General features: G+C 34.9%; 9 protein-coding genes across 9 annotated transcripts; 3 read left to right on the forward strand and 6 right to left on the reverse strand.

The window, feature by feature from the left end:
* Window positions 1–998: 998 nt before the first annotated feature.
* PHYBLDRAFT_151708 (hypothetical protein) lies at window positions 999–1,534 on the reverse strand (the record flags this gene model as incomplete). The annotated part of the gene is made up of 2 exons (XM_018432728.1): window positions 999–1,013; window positions 1,103–1,534. The coding sequence occupies 2 exons, from the start codon at window positions 1,532–1,534 to the stop codon at window positions 999–1,001; spliced, it is 447 nt and encodes a 148-aa protein (XP_018285145.1).
* Window positions 1,535–1,793: 259 nt separating this feature from the next.
* PHYBLDRAFT_174492 (hypothetical protein) lies at window positions 1,794–2,773 on the forward strand (the record flags this gene model as incomplete). The annotated part of the gene is made up of 3 exons (XM_018437260.1): window positions 1,794–1,845; window positions 2,187–2,224; window positions 2,288–2,773. The coding sequence occupies 3 exons, from the start codon at window positions 1,794–1,796 to the stop codon at window positions 2,771–2,773; spliced, it is 576 nt and encodes a 191-aa protein (XP_018285146.1).
* A 463-nt stretch (window positions 2,774–3,236) lies between these two features.
* Window positions 3,237–4,074, reverse strand: PHYBLDRAFT_174493 (hypothetical protein; the record flags this gene model as incomplete). The annotated part of the gene is made up of 3 exons (XM_018437261.1): window positions 3,237–3,338; window positions 3,400–3,579; window positions 3,844–4,074. 3 exons carry the CDS (start codon window positions 4,072–4,074, stop codon window positions 3,237–3,239), a joined length of 513 nt encoding a protein of 170 aa, XP_018285147.1.
* A 3,130-nt stretch (window positions 4,075–7,204) lies between these two features.
* Window positions 7,205–8,861, forward strand: PHYBLDRAFT_67244 (hypothetical protein; the record flags this gene model as incomplete). Its single annotated transcript, XM_018441761.1, has 6 exons — window positions 7,205–7,387; window positions 7,514–7,825; window positions 7,910–8,147; window positions 8,206–8,310; window positions 8,371–8,432; window positions 8,550–8,861. The coding sequence occupies 6 exons, from the start codon at window positions 7,205–7,207 to the stop codon at window positions 8,859–8,861; spliced, it is 1,212 nt and encodes a 403-aa protein (XP_018285148.1).
* Window positions 8,862–9,154: 293 nt separating this feature from the next.
* Window positions 9,155–10,345, reverse strand: PHYBLDRAFT_174495 (hypothetical protein; the record flags this gene model as incomplete). Its single annotated transcript, XM_018437262.1, has 2 exons — window positions 9,155–9,673; window positions 9,716–10,345. 2 exons carry the CDS (start codon window positions 10,343–10,345, stop codon window positions 9,155–9,157), a joined length of 1,149 nt encoding a protein of 382 aa, XP_018285149.1.
* Window positions 10,346–10,997: 652 nt separating this feature from the next.
* On the forward strand, window positions 10,998–11,781 carry PHYBLDRAFT_174496 (hypothetical protein; the record flags this gene model as incomplete). Its single annotated transcript, XM_018437263.1, has 3 exons — window positions 10,998–11,211; window positions 11,291–11,524; window positions 11,657–11,781. The coding sequence occupies 3 exons, from the start codon at window positions 10,998–11,000 to the stop codon at window positions 11,779–11,781; spliced, it is 573 nt and encodes a 190-aa protein (XP_018285150.1).
* Window positions 11,782–12,289: 508 nt separating this feature from the next.
* Window positions 12,290–13,437, reverse strand: PHYBLDRAFT_174497 (hypothetical protein; the record flags this gene model as incomplete). The annotated part of the gene is made up of 4 exons (XM_018437264.1): window positions 12,290–12,776; window positions 12,833–13,168; window positions 13,233–13,324; window positions 13,372–13,437. The coding sequence occupies 4 exons, from the start codon at window positions 13,435–13,437 to the stop codon at window positions 12,290–12,292; spliced, it is 981 nt and encodes a 326-aa protein (XP_018285151.1).
* Window positions 13,438–13,833: 396 nt separating this feature from the next.
* On the reverse strand, window positions 13,834–14,171 carry PHYBLDRAFT_151716 (hypothetical protein; the record flags this gene model as incomplete). The annotated part of the gene is made up of 2 exons (XM_018432729.1): window positions 13,834–13,962; window positions 14,025–14,171. 2 exons carry the CDS (start codon window positions 14,169–14,171, stop codon window positions 13,834–13,836), a joined length of 276 nt encoding a protein of 91 aa, XP_018285152.1.
* A 365-nt stretch (window positions 14,172–14,536) lies between these two features.
* On the reverse strand, window positions 14,537–15,604 carry PHYBLDRAFT_151717 (hypothetical protein; the record flags this gene model as incomplete). Its single annotated transcript, XM_018432730.1, has 4 exons — window positions 14,537–14,818; window positions 14,864–15,016; window positions 15,092–15,454; window positions 15,509–15,604. The coding sequence occupies 4 exons, from the start codon at window positions 15,602–15,604 to the stop codon at window positions 14,537–14,539; spliced, it is 894 nt and encodes a 297-aa protein (XP_018285153.1).
* Between the last annotated feature and the right edge of the window lie 440 nt (window positions 15,605–16,044).

Here is a 16,044-nt window from a genome sequence, read left to right on the forward strand (position 1 = left end):
TGTTCTTAAGCCAATTTGTATTCTAACATCAGTCTCTACTGAAACACTTTTCATATACATTCGCTTGAAAACAAATTCTTTGAAGAAGGCAATAACAAATTCAGTGGGCCCAACAGTGTATGGATACTGAAGATCAATAGGGTATCTGTGTCAGTTTTTTTCGCAAAAGTCCTTCAATTTAAGCAACATTAAAAAATGAATACAATCAATACAATATAGATTCTTATTCTATTGAGTTGAGACATACCTTCCAATGTTCTAAGGGCATTCTGTAAATTGCGGTAGTGCTGGCACGTACTTTCATTGGCAAAGCCTTAAGTGCAATCTCAAACTCAGACACATTGATTGATGAGCTACTTTGAAGAGCAACAAAGGCATTTGAGCCAACAGAAGTAGACAAATTGGCTGAACTGGACGATTCAGCTGTTGAATTTTCAACCAGCATAATCTTTTTCGATGGTCAACCCCTACGAGCTTTCTTAGGTACCTCTTCAGAAATTGCAGCAATACTAGTAGGCTATAAAGATATATTGTTAATATTGGTATGCATTTTTTTGCATATAATCTATTGTCTGTTTTGTTTATACTTGAATTCCGCTAGAAATCTCAGCTTCTTGTTGCTCAATTAAATGCTCTAGTTTTTCCGAATCACACTTGTTAACAAAGCGTCTCTTAAAAGCAGTGATATTAGTAGGCAAGGGCGACATAATAAATAAGTTTTTGAAAGAAAAAGAAAAATTTAATTTTAAAAGTTAATCAAACTGTGGGCAAACCAGTAATTTCAACTCGCGAGTTGATAATACTAGAAAGTTCCAGCAGAATCAATAGTATTCTCAACTCGACTTTCAGTTTAATCAACTTGCTACTACCATATTTGGAAATTTCGGAGTAAAAATAAAGACATTTCATTGGAGGATCCCATTTTTTATTTCCAAAAAAAATAAAATGAGTTACAATACTGTTATTTAAAGAAGTATACCTTTCTTTTCTTTCTTGTGTCATTTATCGCAGTTCTACATTTTTGAGAAAGCATATGACAGACTGCCCATGAGTTTTTAAATCTATTAAGAGATATATTTTTCTCCAAGGCTTTTTTCTCGACCTTGTGAACAAGATAATTCTCCTGAAAGGACTTTAAGTTACCCCATGAAGGAATAACATCCTTCTTATTAATAAGTGCATCGAATGTATTGTTTATCACATGAAACACAATTTTTTCTGTAATATAATACATGTCTGCACCAGTCTGTGGATTTCCTCTACCTAAATATAATGACATTGTAGATTTTATCTCTTTGGCAGATAAAGCGCTTGACTCTGAATGTGAGTTTTTATCAGGCCTTGGGATATCTTGACTGTCATCATTGCCAATGTTTTGTACTGACTGGGCCTCTCTTGACTCAACGCATTGTTTGTCTCTTCTGTACGTCCCTTCAGAAGTACCCAAGAAGCTGAAAGCAGAAACACTTTCAGATACAACCCCTTCGAAAGTGGTTTGGTTATTGTTTGTTTGTGGGTTTTTAATTGTCAACATTTTTGTGTGTAAAGAATGAAGGAGTAAGAGCATCTGCAGCGGTTACATTAACATTAATTTTTGCAACTGTTTTAATGTAAATTCCAAAATGCTCTTAAAAAATCGTCTGCAGCGGTTACATTACAGACAACATTATAGATAATGTAGTCAATTTTTAGGGTCAGGAACATTTTATGTAGTGTTATATTATAAATCAATATTAATTTTTTTAAATTTTTCTTTTACTCTTCCACAAAAGAAATATAAAAAAAAGGCTATAATGAGCAACCTTCCCAACACCATTAACCTTGAAGCTGACACTTCTGGCAAAAGTAATGTTGCAATTGCAATGTATATGCCTATAATACTAATATTAAGAGTTACGATTATATAATTTTGGCTATAAATATTGTCCATGTATATGTAGAAGACCCAAGAAAAAACTTCACTATTGCTGAAGATGAACAGCTCTGTTGTTCATACCTTTGCATCGTCTTGGATGCAATTCAAGATGTTGAACAAAAGAGGGATACTTTCTGAGAAAAAATAACTAACCATTACCATAAGTATGCTTCTGAGGGCTGTATTTTGCATAATGAATGTTCTTTGCCTGCTTGCTGGCAAATTATAAACAAGGGTGTGAACAAGTATGCCAGTATCTTGTCGGCTATAGTGTGCTCAAATTCCAGTGGCACCAACAACGAATGGAATGTAAGTTATTGAAATATAGATAATACATATTATGCTGTCCACAGTAGTTAAATAAAAGTTTAGGAGACAAAGGCAGATGAGGTGTACTTCATTGAGACAAAAACGAAGTTCAACCTTCATCACTGCTTCAGAATCTTGGCTAGACACCCAAAATGGAAGTCAAGTGTTCCAGCCAAAAAGAAGGAAAGTAATTCCAAAGTGGCGGCCTCTGCCCCTAACCCAATTGGTGAGGGTATAGACGAAGAGAAGTTTTCAGCTCGTTCAGCTGGAAGAAAGTTTACCAAGGAGCAAGAGGCGACTAAAAGAAAGCAGGAGAAGAATGTTGAGAGGTTGATTGCGTTGCATTCAGAAAGTATTGCAAAGGGTGATGAGCGCAAGAAGCTCCTAAAAAAGACTATGGAGTCTAACGTCTTGGTGGTAAATGCCATAAGAGAGACAAACGCCGTCCTTCAAAGGACTCAGGACATAAAGGTTCTGTTGATCAATACTTCTTTGATTGCAGATCCTGTCAGCCGTCAGATGATGTTGGACTTGAAGAAGGAGGTATAGGGAATACTCCCATCAGCAATGATGACAGTATGAGCAGCAATCTCTTTGATATTAACAGCAAAGGAGAGGATTGTGATGACAATTAGTTTGCAAAAAGTAAAAGCAAAAATAATAAATATATTTGATTTTAAATTTTATTTTATTTTATTAATAAATCTCCTTTTCTTTGCCACAGGCTTTCTACGAGATTGTGTCTCAACTGAAAGTGCTGCTCACGGTTTCTAATTGCCATGTACTTTTGGATGAAACTTGCGAAGCTTCCATCTGAGAGCACTATCTCTGATCTGGGTATCAAGGACGTTGTTTCAGTCAAGGAAGTATCCACCTCAGATCTTTCTCCCACAACTTCTCTTTCTACTCCATTACCTTCACCAACATATCCTTTCTCTCCTCTACCATTCTCTACAATCATATTGTGTAAGATTATACAAGTAGTCATAATGACATGCAGAGTTTTCTGATTTCACATTCTTGCTGGCCCAGCAACTATTGCAAAATGTGTCTGCAATACAACAAATGTACACTCTACATCCTTTCTGACTGCCTCTTGTGTCTTTGCAAAGTTCTTAAAGAAGATAAGTGCTTAGTAAATATAATAAATAACAATACAATATATATGCAAGTACCTTGTGCTTTGCAGACTGAGGGTCATTAAAGCTTTTAACAAAAGCAGCGTAGGTTAGGTATATGCCATCCGTCAAGTAATATCCCTGACTATAGGTATTGCCATTGATGATTGTTGTAAATGAGTATTGACTACTGCTGTAATTGAGAATAAGTCTGAAGGAAATAATATAAGGCCTCAGCTATTCCAGTCAAAGGTGTCTACCAATTACTTTATTATTTAACACACAGGTTTAGCATGCATGATAGTGATTATATTTCATATGATGATATCACCATAATATGGGATACATCAGTGGATTATTATAAGCATAATTATAACTCATAAACACATTTACTTTCGATGTTAATACTTCATTGGGACTACACACATTTATATAATTAATCATACATTAATTATTCCAAGATCATGTTGCTCTGATTAAGACTCAGATAGGATCGATTACCTGACCCCAGTCATATAATTTTCCTGATCCAAAATAATATAAATAGCAGTAGTAGTTCAGTGTAGGAACCTGGTCAAACTTTGATATAAAATCCTTTCTCAATAAACAAAACCTACACAGGTTCTCACGAATCTTCGTTCCTAATCTCAAATCTTCAATTCTTCCTCTTAAAAACTTCTTCAACTTCAACCACCACAACAATGATGAAGTTAACTTCAGGACCTTTTCCATCGGTTATATCCTCAAAAAGGTGTGACCGGTCCAAGACATTGATATTATTCAAGGATCCAGGCAAGCCAAAGAAAGCATGTCAGATCCAGAGGTCATATGAAGCAACAGCTACCAAAACGATGGTAGGAGTCTTCTCCTTTCCAACGTATTGCCTGTGCAAAGCAGTGGGACAGTTCTTTCACTTTCAATGCATGCAATCGAGGGAACCTAGCATTCCGGAAAACCCTCTTGACTCCCCTTCTTGAAGAAGTCGTTTTACATCCTCTTCATTTGGCACTCTCAAGTACTTATTGCCAAAAACAGATACAACTGCAGCACAGAAACGCTTCAGACACTTAAGAGCGGTTGACTCTGCCATTCTGAATGATTCGTCCATAGAATTGGCAGGAAGTCCATATGCTAGCTGGCAGATAGCTACAGTTACCTTCTGGATAGGAGAGTATCTGGGTCTACAAGCAGCATCTAACTTTTGCTCAAAGTAGCTGTCATGGTCTTTGACAGCCTCCAGAACTCGCATAAACAATGTTCTGTTCATTCTAAAACGCTTACAGAATTGTTCATCAGTGTAGGTTATACTTTCATCAAAATAATTCTTGAACAGCTGATTGTGGCCTCGCTGTCTATCATGGAAGATCATAGTATGGCACTTCTTTGGGATATTTTTTCAATATCATTGTCAGAGTAGTCGTGGGTAAGCTCATTCAATAGGAAGCTGCTGACGGTCATACATAACTCTTTGTTGCGTTCTTCTTTTTCAAAAAATGCAGTAATAAGGTTGTTGTTCCTTTTTATGGGTGTACGTAAAAGTGTAGAAGTAAAAAGAAAGTGGTAGTGAAGAAAGAAATAAAAAAAACAGTAATAAAAAAATAATAACTGGTCGTGTAACATTTATAATGTTCCTTGATAATGTAACCACAATTTGGCAATCTGTTTTTAACTGGTATTCAATACCCGATGTGACTGAATTACACTATATATAATGTTTTTGATACAGGATTTCCACTCCAAAAGTTATATTTTTTTTTCAAACTATATATTTTGCAAAATCAAAACCTTCATTTTGTGCTCCGACTATATATAAAAAAAATCAATTTATTTCTTGGCTATTTGTACATTAGGGGAAGAAGCTAATGCTATGATCAACCCAGACTCGGCAGTTTTCCATAGCAATATGGCGGGAGCACTCAGCAATATACTCCAAGAATTGACCACATACCAACCTGGGCTTTCTCTTGACCAGTGTTTTGAGTTTGGAGAAGCACTCTTCAATCGGGTTTAGGAAAGGAGAGTATGGGGGGAGAAAGTGTAGCTGGTGTCGTGAATTAGCAAACAATTCAGTGACAAGGTGGGATCTATGGATCGAGGCATTATCCATAATGAAGTTGTGAGAGGCAGCATTACTGTGGTCGAGCGAATCCATAATCGTCTTTACAAATTCAACAAAAATTGGTCCTGTCATGCCACCAGGGGTCAACTTCGCCTGCACACTCTCAACACCTTGGTAAGAAATACAGGCAAGAATTGAGATGTTTAGTCCCCTTTTTGACTTCATCTTCACAATGCTGGTCTTGCCTTTCTTGGACTACCCTTGTCTTCTGATCAGGTTTGCATTAAACCCTGCTTTGTCCACAAAAATACAATTGGTTTTATATGATAAACCATTCGTGTGCATACTGTCTACGTATACTTTTCTCAGCTCAATAGTCTTCGGGTCGTTTCTTTTTTCCTCGACCGGCTTGGTTCTCTTCAATGTGAACCCAATGTTGTTGATAATGTGCTTATGTAAGCCACTGATGCCCAAGTTCTGCTCTTGAAGCCCTGGAAAATTTCTAAACAGTTCCTCTCTCATTTGACCAAGAGTCAAGGTGCAGCATTCGTCCAAGAGATCTTGAATGAGCTTCGAATGCTTATCAGTTATCTTAAGACTTTCCACGCACGAGCTGCCTCACTTCTTGGGCTCTACAGTAGCATCCCTCTCGAACTTGGTGATGATGTTGTTAATCGACGCCCATGAGACACCAAATGCCCTGGCTGCTTTGGCTCGGGTCATGGACTCTTCTATATAACATTTCTCCACAATCATGTTCTTGATGTGGATTGGAAGAACCTTTTGTGGTCCATTTCTCTTTCTTCTCTTAACGATAGCAATTTGATTGGGGTTCATGTTGGAGGATTTGAGTATAGAAAAAGATAATAGATAAAGACAGTTCTCAAAACCATATTACAAACTTAGCATTATATACTTTTCTTATAACAATATATTGACATTGCATGTTTTCTTATATTGTTTTTAATAAACAGTGTAGACATTCTTTAAATACTTTATTGCACATATTAGCATTCTTCATACTCTTTATTAATTTGCTTTAAATTTCTTTCTATCCACATTAATTAATTTATTTTTTTCATATATAGTTGGAGCACAAAATGAAAGTTTTGATTTTGCAAAATATATAGTTTGAAAAAAATATAACTTTTGAAGTGGAAATCCTGTAATGTAACTGCTGCAGATGCTCTAAATAATTAAATTTTGAAAATATTAAGTAAAATATATTTTTCACAGTCATAATTATGCTTAGAAACAATATATTACTGTATAAAAATACGATTTTAATGAAAAGCAATTTTTAAAGACATAATGTGTACAATGATATCCATATAAAACAATAAACTTTTATATCACAAAACTTACACTCTTGATACTTTTTTCTTTAAGGTGCTCTCCAGTGTCTTCAGTATATTACCTAAAAAATTGTCGATTGGTTCAATTGACAAATATAGGAATGTCAGCTATTATTATAGTATTATTGTGATAATAGATGATAATAAATATCTGATAATTTGGTGAAAAATGAGCATTTATCTAAGCAAGAACATAGTAATTACTTAGCTGCATCAATTCGCGGAGAAATAATAGAGTAATATTAAGAGTAAAAGATACTAAATCAAGCCTCTAAAATGACAAGAACTATATTATTTATTATTATATGAAAATTTAAATTTGTCTTTATAAATGATTGGGTTTTTTTGTGGCATTTTAGTAATATATATTTTATAACTAATGTACCTATCAAATATTAGTTATTTTCTTTTTTATACCTTTTACTCTCTTAATTTCACAATACTTAAAATGAGTAACAACACCAATATCAACAGCTGTATTGACAGCAGTAATTCTGTTTACAATGATAGTGATGATGAAAATGAGACAAGTGCTGAGCATGAGTTGGCAACTATGCAGAAAATATTTTATGTCACTTTTCAACGTAACTCTAATTTTGATCTTGATAAATACAATTGTTTAGAGCTTGAAGTATCTCATATAACACAGATTAGAAACTAAGCAGTAACTATATATATGCTATTCTCTCAGGCTTACAATGTAATAATGTTAGCCCAGAATGTCCGAACCATAGACGATTTTCAGTACGCTTGTTAGTTGGGTTCCCCTGTCCATCTTGTGGAACAAAGTGGAATTCGAAACAACCTGAATGGAGGCACAAACCATTGGTGGACATATTGCCACCCCTACTTGCACGATGGAACTGGTCCCAATAGCTTTTGGGCACATTATCGAGTAAATAGAGAGACATTTAATGTGATTGTAAATGTTCTCAGACGAGACCCTGAGTACCAAGCCTCTGAGGAAAGGAGCGAGGTCAGCCACCCTGTGTGGAAGCAGATTGCTGTTGCTCTTTGGTATCTGAGCAATACGCACTTTGGGTACAGAATAGCACTAGAGCTGTTAACGGTGAGCCATGGGTCCTACAGCCGCTTTACCAATAGATTCGTAAATGGCATAATTCGATCCTTTTTGAAGACAACAATAAGATAGCCAGCAACACTTGAGGAAAGTCAAAAAATCATGGATGGATTTGCTGTTTTTTCAGTCCGATCGGAACACCAGCACCTTAATGAATGCATCGGCGCTGTGGATAAGAAGCTAATTGTAATTCAAAAGCCATCCTTATTTGGTAACAGCTGGTTGGATCGTCACAGCAACGCCTCCATGGCTCTTATGGCTGTATGTGATCACAAAAAAAGATTTATAGATATAAGAGTTGGATTGGCCAGTAAATATTATATAGCAATATGTATGTAATTACTTCTACTAAACTTTCTTGTATTTAGGAAGCCAAAACAATACATTTATCTTCAAGACTAGTAATTTATATCAAAATATAATTCACAGTCCTAGAGAGCTGTTTTGTGATCCAAGATCATACATTGTTGGAGGTAATGTATATTATATAAATACTCTATAAAACTAATTAAACTTACATATATTTGAAAAAGACTCTGCTTTTCCTATCTTAAAGCATTGTCTTATTCCTTATTATAGAGTCAATGACATGACAGTAGAGGAGAAAAAGCTCAATAATATATAATCAGCAACACGATTTAAAATTAAAAATGCTTTTGGGTTGCTTGTCTCTAGATGGAGATTCATGTTCAAGCATCTTTTTCTTATGCAGCCAGAATCAATGGCAAAAGTTATAACTACATGTTGTATTTTGCACAACATGTGTATCACCTTTGGCGACAGCAAAGAATATCTCAAAGAGCTATTAAGAGCAGGTGAGGCCAATCTGCAGAGAAACATGACTATCATGGATTGGTTTGTTCGAGCTGACAATACAGATGGTGCCAGCTTTGAGGCACATGATGCTGACAATGATGATGAGGATTTTGAGGATCTATATGCTGAAATAGATAATTCTCATACAGAGACTGAAACTGCTTCTGAGGGAAGAGCTAGACGTGATCAAGTAAAAGATACTCTTTAATTTCTTTTCAAAATATTTGTAAAATTTAATTTTTTTATTAAACTTTTAATTTTTTTATTCAATATTTTATTTAATAATAACCATGATAAGAAAGAAGATTTAAAATATTTTATTGATAGAATAAAGGAAGAAAAAAGAGGGCATAAAAAAAGAAAGAAGACATAAAAGAAAGAAAACATAAAAGAAAGAAAGAATAAGACATAAAAGAAAGAGGGCATAAGAGAAAGAAAGAAAATACATAAAAGAAGGAAAGAAGGCATAGAAAAAAGTGGAAAAAAATTAAGATATGTTGTTCATGTATATAAAGAGAAGAAGACATAGGAGAGAAATATGTTAGTCAGATGCATTATTGTGAGAAGTAGAAGAAGCAGAAAGATACTGTGTAATTGTATTTGCACTTTTTTTGAAAAGGCTAACAATTTGCCTTTTGCTTCTCTTTCTTCTCTTGGGATTATTTCTCTGCTGAGAAGATCATCCCTGGAAATCTGCTTTCTTGCAAGGACATCTTCTCTTGCGTTATTGTCTCTTGATGCCCTGTCCAAGCAATTTGCCTCCCAAAATGACACAGCGTGTATATACTGGCATTCTACTGAGTGGATGAAGGCATCTTTCACCTCCTCCAACTGCAAACTTAAGGAGGTGAAAGCCTCATCAAAGATAGCAGTCTGTCTCTCAGAATTTCTCAAGAAGGCAGACTGGAACTCACATTGCGTCATTCTTCTGTTTTCTATTCCTGGTGCCGATGATGATGGTGCTGGCATAGTTGCAGACGCAGATGTAGAAGGGAGTCGAAATGAGGACTGGTAAGACAGCTAAGAGCTAGGCTCAAAACTGCCTTCTGAAATTGGCAGTACCTCCAGATCTGTTGTCACCGGGGAAATGCCGCATTCAATTGCATTCATAATTTCTGGGACAAAATTAGGGCCAGAAAGATAGGTGTTGGAATATGTAATTCTGTCTTCTTGATGGATAGATATTACTGGGGCTGCATTTGCTCCAACCAAAATGCTCGACGAACTGATGATCATTAGTGAGAAAAAACTAGGGTCAAACAGCGTTATCTCTTTCATGGCATCAAAAAATTGAAACCTCTCTTGAGGAGGAGGGCCACCGGATCCAGCTCTTTGTATATCGACCACAACTTTGCGGAATTCCTTCTTGATAGTTTGGAACCTTTCCTTTACATATTTAAGGTCCCTGTATTTCAGGGAAAACTGATGTCCCGCAGAAGTACCAGCAAAGCGTATCACATCAGGATTGATGCAAAACTCGGCGTGAAGATTGCTCCATAGGCTTGCCTTTCTTCCACTGTCACTGTTGAGATGCTTGACATAAAATCCTGTCTCTATGATCAGGCAAAGCAATACCATTATAGTTGTGTCGTCCCATTCTGTACGCCAGTCTGCTCTAGGAGCTACTATCATTTGTATAATGCCTTCTTGGTCTTGATAATTATGTATGTTGTGGTTATCAAAAGCGCTCATAGTAGTTAAAAAAATAGAAAAAGGTTGTGAAAGGTTGTAAAAGATTGTGAGAGATCTTAAGAGGTTGTAGGGAATTGTATAAGAGAAAACATTATTTTTTGAAAGTATTTATATGGCTGTCAATGAGAATTACTCTTGTCATTTTAGAGGCTGGATTTAGTATCTTTTACTCTTAATATTACTCTATTATTTCTCCACGAATTGATCCAGCTCAGTAATTACTATGTTCTTGCTTAGATAAATGCTCATTTTTCACCAAATTATCAGATATTTATTATCATCTATTATCACAATAATACTATAATAATAGCTGACATTCCTATATTTGTCAATTGAACCAATTGACGATTTTTTAGGTAATATACTGAGGACGCTGGAGAGCACCTTTACACTATTTTTTGTAGCCTACTCAAAACAAAAGATGAACACAAACACTTCTGTAACTCGTATTTCTAGAAGCAACAGTGACATTAGTGTAATTGATTATATGGATATTTCACAAGATTTTTTTGTCCTTGCTCCTTTCCTCCAAGAAAGAAACTAATTGCTGTTTAACAGTGCCAATCAAGCCTTTTTGGACGAAGTCCATGGTTGAGAAACAGCATGAGAGGTTTTCACTCTTACTCCCTACCAACAGGAAAGAAACCAAGATATGATTACCAGTACCGACATGACTTTTTTGAATGCAGTCCACGATCAAGACATTGGTAGAGCCAAAGAAAATGATCTTGAAGCATTCATGGCTCCAGGAAGTGTGCAGAGTATTAGTAATTCAGTAGATGTCAAATTCAATAATGATTATACAGAAAGCAACGAAGCTGAATACAATGATAGTGATAATAGCAATGACTATTCGTATAATAAGAGTAAAAAACAAAAGTTATAACAGACTTATAAGATTTAACGGTTGGAGAATTTATTTATACATACATATACGTGTTACAGAATCTGTTCATGAATATTTGCGTATTCGCAACCTAGTAAATATAAACACTCTTCTAATCAAGTCTGATTTTGTTACCAAGAACGTGAATCAAGAGTCTCACATCTCTTTTTATGAGCCTAATACATATGCAGAGGCTACTACCCTGAAGTTATTCTCTATGTTTTTTGAGAATAACGTATCTTGCAATGTTTTTGACAAGTATATTAAGATTGTAAATAAATACATGGCAGAATGTGAATTGCATAAGTATATAATTAAAGATGAATTATTTAGGGCAATGATATGAACATGCAAAAAAAATTAGGGTTGGACATGCAAAAAAAAGACCAAAAAGGAGAATTAAACGTGACGTCATCTATAATTAGCCTTTGGGAATGTTACTGACAAATTGAGCACTGATAAGACATGCAAAAGCAACCAAATTGAAGAATTAAACATGACGTCACCTATAATTGACTTTTGGGAGTGTTACCAACAAATTGGACACTGATAAAACATGCAAAAGTGAGCAAATTGAAGAACTAGACATGATGTCACATATAATTAGTTTTGCATGTTACACGTATTTTTTTAAAGGCTCAGCCTTGATATTTGTTAAATGTTTCAAAATTATGTTGATTGTAAAAATATAAAAAATGATAATAAGATAGAGATATAAATAAAAATGGAAGATTGTAAAGAAGATAAATATAAAAATATAGATGAATAGAAAGATAATAATAAATTGAATAGAAACAGAAGGAAATATTGATAATAGAGATAAATATAGAATCTAAAAAGTAAAAAAGAATCTAAAAAAAATATATGTGAAAAGTTAGTATTGTTCAAGATAATTCTAATGTAAAAGTTATATCTTGATTGTTAGTACATCAAAGAATAATCTTCAATGCCATGCTTTTGAATTATTCTTTTATGAAAGGGATTGATGTTTGGCCAGCAGAAATTTCGAGTGTTTTTGCGCTTGGCAAGAAGAAAGTAGTTTACATCTAAGATAATAATTATCGGTTCCACTTTTCTGGCAAGGTAGCAAATGGAACGAAAAGACAGTCGTCTGTTTCAGTTGAAATATTCCAATATACGGCCACTGTTCTGCTAAATGTATCGGCTACAAGTTGAGGATGGTCAATTGTACCAAACCAATGTTGCTGGGGGAGAGGTGAGCGCTTGTCTTGGAGACTGCAGATGAGTGGGCTATTGGAAGCAGACATATTGCCATGCTCCATTCTTCCATGGTAGTAGTTGTGTTGGTGTTTTAAAAATGTTTCTAGCATTTTGTCTTCTACTTTTGACCACTCCTCCTGGTCCTGGTACACTTCCATTGCTATCATGCTGTACCCACAATTTCCGTCTGCTTCAGATGAAAAGCTTGTTAATATATGTTTTGGTGGAATTGTGAGGTTGGTTAGTAATGTGGAATCGCATGGTAACCCAAGGTTGATAATATTTTTGATGGCTTTTTGCTCTTTAGCTGAGGATATTTTTTGTCTAGAAAACAAAGCAAAGATTTAGTAAATTAAATCCAAACAATATTAAAATCTTACTTTTTTTGTTCTTTTTCTGTTTTAATTTTTTTTGTGGTTTTTTCTTTTTTGGTATTGATGCAATGTTCTAATGCAATCATTTTGCACTTGGTATTTTTTGGTCGGCCTTTAATGGCTTCAACTACTGTTGGGCCCTTCAGGTTTTTGAGTTTCTGTGCGTCGATTTGTTTTAAAGTTTTTTCTATCAATTGATAGATGTTAATTTGTTCTTGTTCACTCTGAGCATTGGCGAAATGTTCACAAATAAGCTCAAGAGCATAGTTAAATTCTGGGGTTATTGGTTTGATGTTGTTGGTGTTTGAGAGTACTGGTGTTGCATTTTGGATAGTTAAAAGTCTATGTAATAAAATGTTATGTGAGAAAATCATCATGTAATTATTGCTATTATTATATATATTACTTTCTCCTTCTATGATGTGTTCGAGCGTAAACATCAAAGTTTTGAAATCTTTTCAATTTTATCCCAAAAAACCTTTGATAGTAGAATATATTCTTTTCCCAATATATATAGAAAGAAAATCGAAAAAATAGTATTTTACGTTACACAACCATCTTTTTGAGGAGCATTGAAATGTATCTGTTGCTACAGTGACTCTCTTTTTCATTTCAATATTAAAAAAAAAGCTGAAACTCCAATATTTTCTATTGATATCTCTTGACTTTGAAGGTCCATGACTTTTTATTCAAGCCTTGTTTTGAGAATCTTTTAAACAAGAGTTATTTGGAAGAGTCTTCCCTATAAAACATGTTTAAGCAATTCTCAATAACTTGTCTGTAGAAAAAGTCATGAAACTTTGAAAAGCGCCTAAAAACATATATATTTATCCTCAAACACATCATAGAGAGTTTTTTCTTCAGCATCTTAGAATGCAAGAGATTGGGATGGTATCAAATTTGGCGAGTGTGTGATAATAAGAAAGCACGTAGTTCTATTGTATAAGGCATTTGCACTCTTTGGTTAGTTTTTCGGGTATAATGGACTTGGATAATTCCAATTTGATCTAATCCATTGCAAATCTACAGACTTTAAGACGAATGTCATTTAGTCTGGCAGCATTGACTTTATTGAACACAACTTTTGTTCCTTCTCCAAGGCTTTCCATCATTAGCCGATGCTTGTGATTTGCAACCTGTACAATTTATAAATATATTATAACCAATAAATACATAAAATATTATAGAATAAACTTACCAGCTCGTCATACCACTTTTTTACTTTAAGAGTAACTGTCTTCAGTTTACCCGAGGAAGTACCAAGAGAATGCTTGAGAGAAGCACAGGCACTATCTGCACGGTTTGATGTGCGATTATTGAAATGGATATGTTTGTTAACATACATGTTCACTCAGTTTTCTTTGTCTTTCATTTTTCTGATAAAGTATATTAAAAAAACACAATTTTTTATAATTAAATACTGTTTACATCAAATTTAAAAAATTTATATGTACTTCTCAAGAAAAGTACTGGCAACTTTTCTCTGGTCTTTGCAATTTTCCTTTGCAAATTCGAGGTATCCACTCATTTCTTTTTTATCTCTTCAGGTGTAATATACTTCAATGCAATTCAGTCAAGGAACTCTGCCAAAGAATCCAGCAGGTCTCTCTTTTTGCTACTCTCATCTCCCTTCATTGTCAGAAGCAATTGCTTCTTGAAATTGTCTTTGATGTGTTTATAGCACAACAGCTGCTTCGACTCAGGAAAGGCTCAAGTAATAGCATTTCTTAATGCTTTCTCATTGTCTGTGATAAAAACATCTGAGAGAAGAGGTGTTTGGTTGTTGTTGTTGTTGTTGTTGTTGTTGTTGTTGTCATGGACATCAGGCCAGACTGCATTGCAGAGACAGCTAATTACCCAGAGATAGTTTTCTTCTATCTCATGGTCTACCCAAGCACCAGCAATTGGGAATGTTTTTAATGTTGTGTGAGGGTTTCCACTCACATTGCTGGTACCAACAATGTTGACATAGGTCATTTGATGACTATTTGTCTTGTAAGTGGTGTCGATTATCACAGTCTTGGATATTCTTCATACTCCGTTGATTGCATCTTGGTGAACAAAGAAGATCATATTTATTTGGTTGTCTTCCATGTTACCAACAGAGTATCTGACATAGAAGTCAAGATCTTGAAGAGTTGTGATGAAATCAAACATCTTCCTTCCTTTATCAGACTTTCCAGAATGTTGCTTTATATTTGCAATATTGTGTCAAACGATATTAGTGAATCCATTTATTTTCAAACTGTGAAAGATAGTGGAAACATTGTCATTGTTTTTGAGATGCTGGACAACAAGAGTCATTGCCTTGGGCAAGAGCTTGTGATGCATGGCATATGCTCTACGATCTTCTTCAATTGCATGGTTGTGCTGTGTCTCACGGGAGCGCACAGTCAACTTTCCCTTTTTAGTAGTGTTGGCATACATAAAGCATGGGCAACCATGCTTCTGCTTATCTTTTTCATGCTTTCTCTCCCATCCAGGAAGAGTCTCACTGGTAACTGATGTTTTGGAAGCAACCTTCTCAGCTTTTCTGATATCTCTATATTTGCCAGAATACTTGCAAATCAATTTGATGCGAGAGCTTGATGCATATTCAGTAGTGAGAGCAATGTTATGCTTGATACCCTATGCCTTGGCAGCTTCTCAAACAGCTACAACTGAAGAAAATTCTCTTCCAACAAGAAAAATTGAGTTGAACTCAGTCAAGACAGCATTGTACTTCTTCAACGTCTCACTAACAATGACAAAGTCATTGGTGCTGTTAATGTTGTTCATGTTAAATGTCAGAAAATTATGTGCTGATGTTATAGTAAAAAAAGGGCAGCAATTTTATTGGCAATCTGAAGGGTAATTTATCTGATCCCCCCAAAAAATGTGTGTAATAGGCAAAACTCATTATATGTGATGTAATGTTTAATTCTTCAATTTGGTCACTTTTGCATGTCTTATCAGTGTCCAGCTTGTTGGTAACACTCCCAAAAGTCAATTATAGATGACGTCACATTTAATTCTTTAATTTGGTAGCTTTTGCATGTCTTATCAGTACTCAATTTGTCAGTAACACTCTCAAAGACCAATTATAGGTGATGTCACATTTAATTCTCCCTTTTGGTCTTTTTTTGCATGTCCATATAGATCCCCATTATTTATATATAAGCTTACTATCATTTTAGATGCAACAAATGCACTCCTGTCATATTACAAGATGGCAAGAT

Source organism: Phycomyces blakesleeanus (genome assembly GCF_001638985.1).
Source record: "Phycomyces blakesleeanus NRRL 1555(-) unplaced genomic scaffold PHYBLscaffold_31, whole genome shotgun sequence".
In the NCBI taxonomy this organism is placed as follows: domain Eukaryota; kingdom Fungi; phylum Mucoromycota; class Mucoromycetes; order Mucorales; family Phycomycetaceae; genus Phycomyces; species Phycomyces blakesleeanus.